At 36.9% G+C, this 7037-nt stretch overlaps 1 protein-coding gene across 1 annotated transcript; it reads left to right on the forward strand.

The window, feature by feature from the left end:
• Positions 1-575: 575 nt before the first annotated feature.
• LOC131060140 (pectinesterase) lies at positions 576-4159 on the forward strand. The gene is given in 3 exon segments (XM_057993250.2): positions 576-1646; positions 1649-1756; positions 3284-4159. Coding segments are annotated over 3 exon segments (1632 nt in total). The 5' UTR covers positions 576-814; the 3' UTR covers positions 3976-4159.
• Positions 4160-7037: the final 2878 nt, after the last annotated feature.

A 7037-nucleotide genomic window follows, 5' to 3' on the forward strand; every position in this document is an offset into this window, starting at 1 on the left:
TCAAACTTAAATATCAAGGTCTCATAAGTGGTTGTAACTAATCTAGCTCCAAAAATGCCACGATTTCCACATAACACGAGGGTAAGTCAAAAATTATAGATCTTGGTCGTGCTCGACATAACTAGCTGCGTCTTTTATTTTTCAGTTATGTGTATAACATGAAGGTTAGTCAGTTGTTTTGGAGCCAAATTAGCTGCGTCCTAATGTTTATGCTTTATTTTTTTATTTTTTTAACCAAATCAGAACTTATCTCATAGCTTCGAAATTATGTGGAATAATTTAAAGTAGTAAAAAGTAAGATAGGAACTAGAATGTAAAAACATAAACAACATGGCAATCTAGATATTTGAGTAGTAAAAAACATGAGATATCCTTTGAATACCTTGGATAATTTTAAATTAAATAAGATATTAAAAGGGCATGTAAGATAATAATACTAAGAATGTTATACTATAATGCGGGACAACGCCACAACACTTCTATCGAACTCCACAACCATTTTATGTTTATTCTGCAGTTTTTGTATCCACATAACAGTGTGATAACAAAATTTTGGAACCATGTTAGCCACGTCCATTTGATCACTCCTCGTTTGAAACGAAGTTATCGATAACTTGATGTTCGCCAAAAACTAAAAGCGGTAGTTAATAATCTTGATCTTGAATGTTTGCACAATTCCCCATATAAATAAGTGTGCAGTCCCTTCAAACGACTCACAATGCTATTTTATATGATCAAACTGCAACAAATTGTACTCTGGCGAACTGTAATCTTGAATAATATTATATTGTAATCTTGAATATTGTGTTTCAGAATGGAAGCAAATCAGCGAAAAAGAATTGTACTGCTGCTGCTACCGGGCGCATTACTGGTCTCTGCGACGTGGTTGGGAACAGTGATTTTGAAGAGGAGTTGGTCCGGTAATGGTGATCTGGTGGATTGGGTGTGTAACAAGACTTTACATCCCAAGGAGTGCGTTTCCACCCTGGCTGCTGTGGAAGGAGCAAATCCAAAAGACTTTGCTCATATCACTGTGAAGGAGAGCCTGTATCGACTTCAAAAAGCCTACCGCACCAGTTTGGAAGCCGCCCCTCAAGAAAATGCAGAGTCTCCAGAACTCATGGCTTCCGAAGATTGTGATTATCTGTTCGAAGAAGCTTTGGATCATATCAACCGCTCGCTGGCAGAAATGGGGGGCTTGGACGTGAATCCCTCCAAGGCCCAGGTCAACAACGTCAAGACATGGCTAAGCGCGGCTCTCACAGACGTCGAGACATGTCTGGACAGCTTCAGAGAGACGAGAGGGACGGTGAGGGAGGATTTGGAGGAAAATTACCAGAAATTCACAAAATCTCTAAGCAATGCCCTGGCCACCATCCAGATCTTCTTTCCAGACAACGACAGGCTCCGTATCCCGATTCCTCTGTTAAATAGGCCTTACCGAGGGATTCCTATTCCTTGGTGGCTCTACGGGAGCGACCGCAGGCTGTTCCAAGTGCCATTGCAGGTGAATGCAACTGTTGCTCAGGACGGCAGTGGGCAGTACCGGACCATCGGAGAGGCAATCATGAACGCACCGTCTTATAGCAGCGAGCGCTATGTCATCTATGTCAAAGCTGGCATATATGATGAAAATGTGCTTCTGTCCAAAATAAGACTAATGTGATGTTGCTTGGCGATGGGCGTGGGAAGACCGTTGTTGCATCTCGCAGAAATGTCAAGGACGGCTCCACCACTTACCGCTCTGCAACTTTAGGTACCTCCATTAATCTCTGCTAACACTAGTTATGAACCGCAAGAAAAAGGGAAAACTTATTGAAAGAAAGATTAAGCACACTCTCTTTTCTAGTTATAAATTGCAAGAAAGAGGGAAAACTAATTGAAAGATAGTTTTAGCACTAGGAAAGATGATTGAGGTTTTCTGTTTGATTTTAATTTTTATTTCTAGAGTTGTTATTAAAACAGCGGAGTTGCAATTTTTCGTATAATCTCATTTTTTTAATCATGAAGTCAAAGATGATAAAATTATTCGACCACCTTCCAGTTCCGCTTTGCAACCTTTGGTACCTCCATTAATCTTTGTTCACATTTTATTTTCCGTCTTAGAAAAGAGGGAAAACCGATTGAAAGATTAATTTAGCGCAGAAAGATAACTCAGGGTTTCTGTTCGAGATTAATTTTAATTATTATTCTTATTAATAATACAGCAGAGGCTACTTTTTGTACAATCTTTGTTAACTGTCCTTTTTGTCTCTCATCTTTTCTAATTAGCTGTATTAAAGAAATAATAAGATTATTATAGGTGAAAATTTCTCCTGCGCCGCTTTATTTTTCCCCAATTCAAAGTTGATTCATTTCTTTGAATGGTTCAGTTCCCCGTTGTATTTATTGTGGTTGCATTCTGACATTCAAGATCATCTCAAGACATTCTGACTGGCAAGAACTGAAGAATATGTAATTAATTAGCTCTAATATTTTGCAGAAAGATTGTTGTGGGTTTAGCTCCAATATTTTAATCTTAATCTGTCTTGGTCGGCAGCCTTCACAAGTCTGTCAAGCAGTTTCCAAGGTTCTATTATTTTTGCATAGAAATATTGAAAAGGTTTAAGCTGAAAAGAAGATGGAAGCCTTTAGGGTCCACAAAGTACATAACCTGTAAAAAAATGTACAGAAAATAAGGTGCTAAGTAGTGCTCATAAATTCGACGACTGCATGCAAGGCCTTAGAGTCTTCGAGTCAATTCAAAGATTGATATTAGCTCCAATATTTTAATCTTAATCTGTATTCTTAATCTTCGTTTGCCGAATTATGCTTTGAGACTGGAAAGTGATATAACTTGTTATTGAGTAGTATAAGCATGGCGTTTCCTCGTTTACCATTTCTTTCAAATATACTTACACACCTGTACACAAGATTGTGGATAATAGCTTTGTATTCAAATGATAAATTACGATAATAATTTTCAAGAATAAAAGAATATATTACACAGTTGGGATTCTCAAAAAATTTCTTTCTACAGAATTGGGATTCTCTTCTCTTCTTTCCTATTTCAATTGTGGATATGTTCTCTCCAGCCTGTTATTTGTTTGATTTGACGTGTCTAAAGTTCAGCCAGATCTTAGTCAAATTTGTTGGCTCCTCTACATTTTTTTTCCATGTGGTATGAAATTACTTCCTGCAAAATAGGGTTATAAAAATTCAGAAACCCTAGTCAATTTCTTGTGGTTAATTGTTTTTGCTGAAGACAAATAGGTATTAACAAGCTTTACTCTGTTGAATGCAGCTACATCAGGTAAAGGATTCATTGCCCGAGATATGACATTCGCCAATATTGCAGGGCCGGACAAGCAGCAAGCCGTAGCTCTCCGTGTAGGGGCTGATATGTCAGCCTTTTACCGCTGTGACTTCATCGGCTTCCAAGACACCTTATACGTTCACTCCCTCCGCCAGTTCTACAGAGAGTGCGATATCTATGGCACTGTAGACATCATCTTGGGCAACGCAGCTGCAGTTTTTCAGAATTGCAATATCATTGTGAGAACACCCATGCCCAATCAGACCAACACCATCACTGCTCAGGGCAGAAGTGATCCCTTCCAGAACACCGGAATTTCAATTCAAAACTGCACCATTGTGGCCTCCAGAGATCTTGCTCCAGTGAAATCCTCCTTCCCCACTTATCTGGGAAGGCCATGGAAGTTGTTCTCACGGACTGTTATCATGGAGAGCTTTCTAGGCGATGTAATCCACCCCGCCGGCTGGCTGCAGTGGTCAGGGGATTATGGACTAGAAGGCGTGTATTTTAGAGAATATATGAATTCTGGACCTGGCTCAAAAGTGGACGGTCGAGTAGGAAGGAGAGTTATCAGAACAGCAAAGCAGGCTGATTCTTTCACAGTTGATAGCTTCATATCCCGATCTGATTGGTTGCCCTCTACTACAATTCCTTTTGATAAAAACTTGACCATTCTGTAAAGGGTGCTAATTCTCCATGCCCTGCACTCTTATTCTTTCTTCCCCAACCTTTACCTCATTCCTTGTGTTGCTCTCAAATTAATATATAAGTTGTAGATTTGTAAAAGCAGTTCCATTTTATCCTTCAGCTTGTTTTCATGATGTTTTCAAAATTTTATATAATGTGATTGATTTGTTATTGCCACGCTAAAATTGCACTCATTCTGTTTTTCTCCAACCTTTTCTTCATTCCTCACATTTCTTTCAAATTAATAATGCTAATGGTGCTGATTACTTAGCATTGAGTGCTCAGCAAGGAATTTCAGAAATTTATGACACTACACAGTCAGATCAAGCAGGGTACATGGAATTAGCTTCTCTAGATCAGCCTTTTTACTAGGATCCAGTGGACTTGATTAGCCTAGCTAAAAGTAGAATATTAGTGCCAGTAGTTAATTTGTAAATTTTATTAGTTTCTTTCTTACATTCCAATACAGGAATGATTTGTGTTCAGAGTCATTTCATTAAATTGAAGTACCTAATCTGAAGCCTAACTACTTCTAGGTATTACAGTCTCTTAAAGATTGGCCTACAGCTTATCCATGGTTGCAATTTTAATTGTATATGCTTAGTCTTGGAACAGAACTTGTCAAGTAATTTTCCAACTGCAATTAGAGAGATCAGAAATAAAACTTTTATAATTGTAATCTACTACATAAACATCTAAATGTAAAGCTTTTTATGAAGGAGCAACTAAATGAGTTGAGATTGATGATTAAAACTACCAATTAAATTTTAAGTGGATAAGATATTATTTTGATATTTCAATTTATTTTATTTTTTTTAAATTGATTAAGGAATTGTCAATGATGAGTATTATTGTGTTTATTACAGAAATGAATTGATGTTCGAGTCACACTTCATAATTTCATTTCATTTATTTTTGTAATGTCTTTATGCAGTTACTCTTAACAGAATGATATTATCATTGGTAATTTAAAATGCAAAAGATAAAAAAAAACCCAAGACTTGGAGAAAGTCTGCAATCTCAAGACATAAATGAACCTCCTAAAACGGTAAAATAAATAAATTATTATGAATCAATTTAAACCCCGTAGCATGAAAAATTAGCGAAATAAATTAACTCAACTCTCAACAGATTCACAAAATGGCATCGAATCAAATTTATCAAGTTAATCTATGTGACAGAACAAAGACGAACGAATTGAGTTTTTTGGACTCTTTTTTTTTTTTTGTTTTTGCTTTTGGGTGGCATGCAAGACAATGTAACTTGGGTGATAGGTCAAAACTTTCATAATTAAGTAGACATGAATGATAATTACACATTTAAACAATATGATATTTGTAATAAAATTAAGAATGTGAAAATCAAAAAGAAAAAAAAAATCAAAAATATTATAAATATAACATGTATTGTTGGTATTCACAAACAAATCCCTATTATCCATCATGAGAATAATATAGTAGAGGAGATGAAAGAATTTATTTTTTCTAACTAATCATAATGGTGGAAGGAAGTTAGTATGGTGTAGCATAATCTATTTTGTTAACTAATCATAATGGTGGCAAGAAGTGACTAAAGTGTGGCATACTTATTTATCCCTTTGGTCTAGCAAGTGCCCACTATTGGTAAACTACGCTGTTATTTTTATGAATCTACGGATCAAACCTCAATCAAAGAATACATATAGAGGTATACAACTTCGCCAAAAGTTTGAAATATAGATGAATCTTAGGAAATAAAAAATGTCCTTCAACATTTGATATTTTAGACATGTATTTCAAACGTTTAAATAAGCAACAAACCATTAGAATACAACAGATTGTTTATAATAGTTTCATTTTATAAACCTAAGATGTCATGAATTATATGTCATGCCACCACATGAGATAGACTTGTCAAATTGTTATACTTTTAAGATCATTTTATCCTATCATTAACTAAAAATTCCCTTTTGAAAATAGACAAATTAGTTTATAACTTAAAAAATTGTTTCATAAATTATTGTATGATCCTACTACCAACTTAACTAATGGAACAAGAAATATATAACAAGAAATTATTTTGGTATCCATCATAGTGCACTTCAACAATAGTACGCATTGGAGTAATTATGAGCCTGCTACCAACTCAACTATATTTATAGGGTGATGAGTAGCCAAGTTGGTATGAAGGGGAGTGGTGAGGCGTAGTGTTAGGCTAATGATCATGATGCTACACATCAACTCCAGTTCGATTCTCACTAGTTACCATAAACCCTTTTAAGGGTGCATGAGTAGTCGAGTTTGTGTGAAGGTGAGTCATGAGGCGTAGTGTTAGGCTAATGATCTCGGTGCTACGCATCAACTCTGGTTCGATTCTCACTGGTTACCATAAACCCTTTTAGGGGCGTGGATTCAGTGGTGTCGTGTGCCAGAGGAGGTGGCTCGGGGGGTGTCGGGGGTTATTGCTCCCTGGTTCCACCTTTTTTCTGCTTTGTTTTTCTACTACGTTTTGTGGTGTCGGTGTGTTTGGGAGGGCTTGCGTTTGGGAGGTGAGTGGGGTGGGTGTTTTTGGGGAGAGCGCTTTCTTTCCCTTATCCACTTAGGGTGTGGGTTTTCGATCAAGCATGATGGCTGGTTCGCGAGAAGTGGCTTCAAAGGCTTCTCCTAGCTTGGATTTTCGAGCAGCTTTGGGTTCACATTCCCCGAATCATGGTGTTAATACTTTTGATAATAATCTTTTTGCTCTCGACTCAGGGGTTGCTGGTGCTGGTGTGTCCAATGGATCCCGGATTTCGAAGTTTAACAGTTGTCTTGAGAGATGCAAAAGGAGGCCAAAATTGGTAATTCCGCCTGAGATGATTGTCGAGGATGTTGAATATTTTTTAAAGCATTCACTTTACTATAAATTTTTGGGGATGAGGGTTTCTCTGTAGTTTCTGGAGAATTGGGCTTAGAGGATTTGGGCATCAGAAGGGGAAATGTAGATTATGTTGTTGGAAAACAATTACTTCATGCTCACATTCAATTGCATGGAGGATCACAATAGGGTATTTGAAGGAGGCTCGTATTTTTATAAC

The sequence above is a fragment of the Cryptomeria japonica genome, chromosome 3, assembly GCF_030272615.1.
Source record: "Cryptomeria japonica chromosome 3, Sugi_1.0, whole genome shotgun sequence".
Lineage (NCBI taxonomy): Eukaryota > Viridiplantae > Streptophyta > Pinopsida > Cupressales > Cupressaceae > Cryptomeria > Cryptomeria japonica.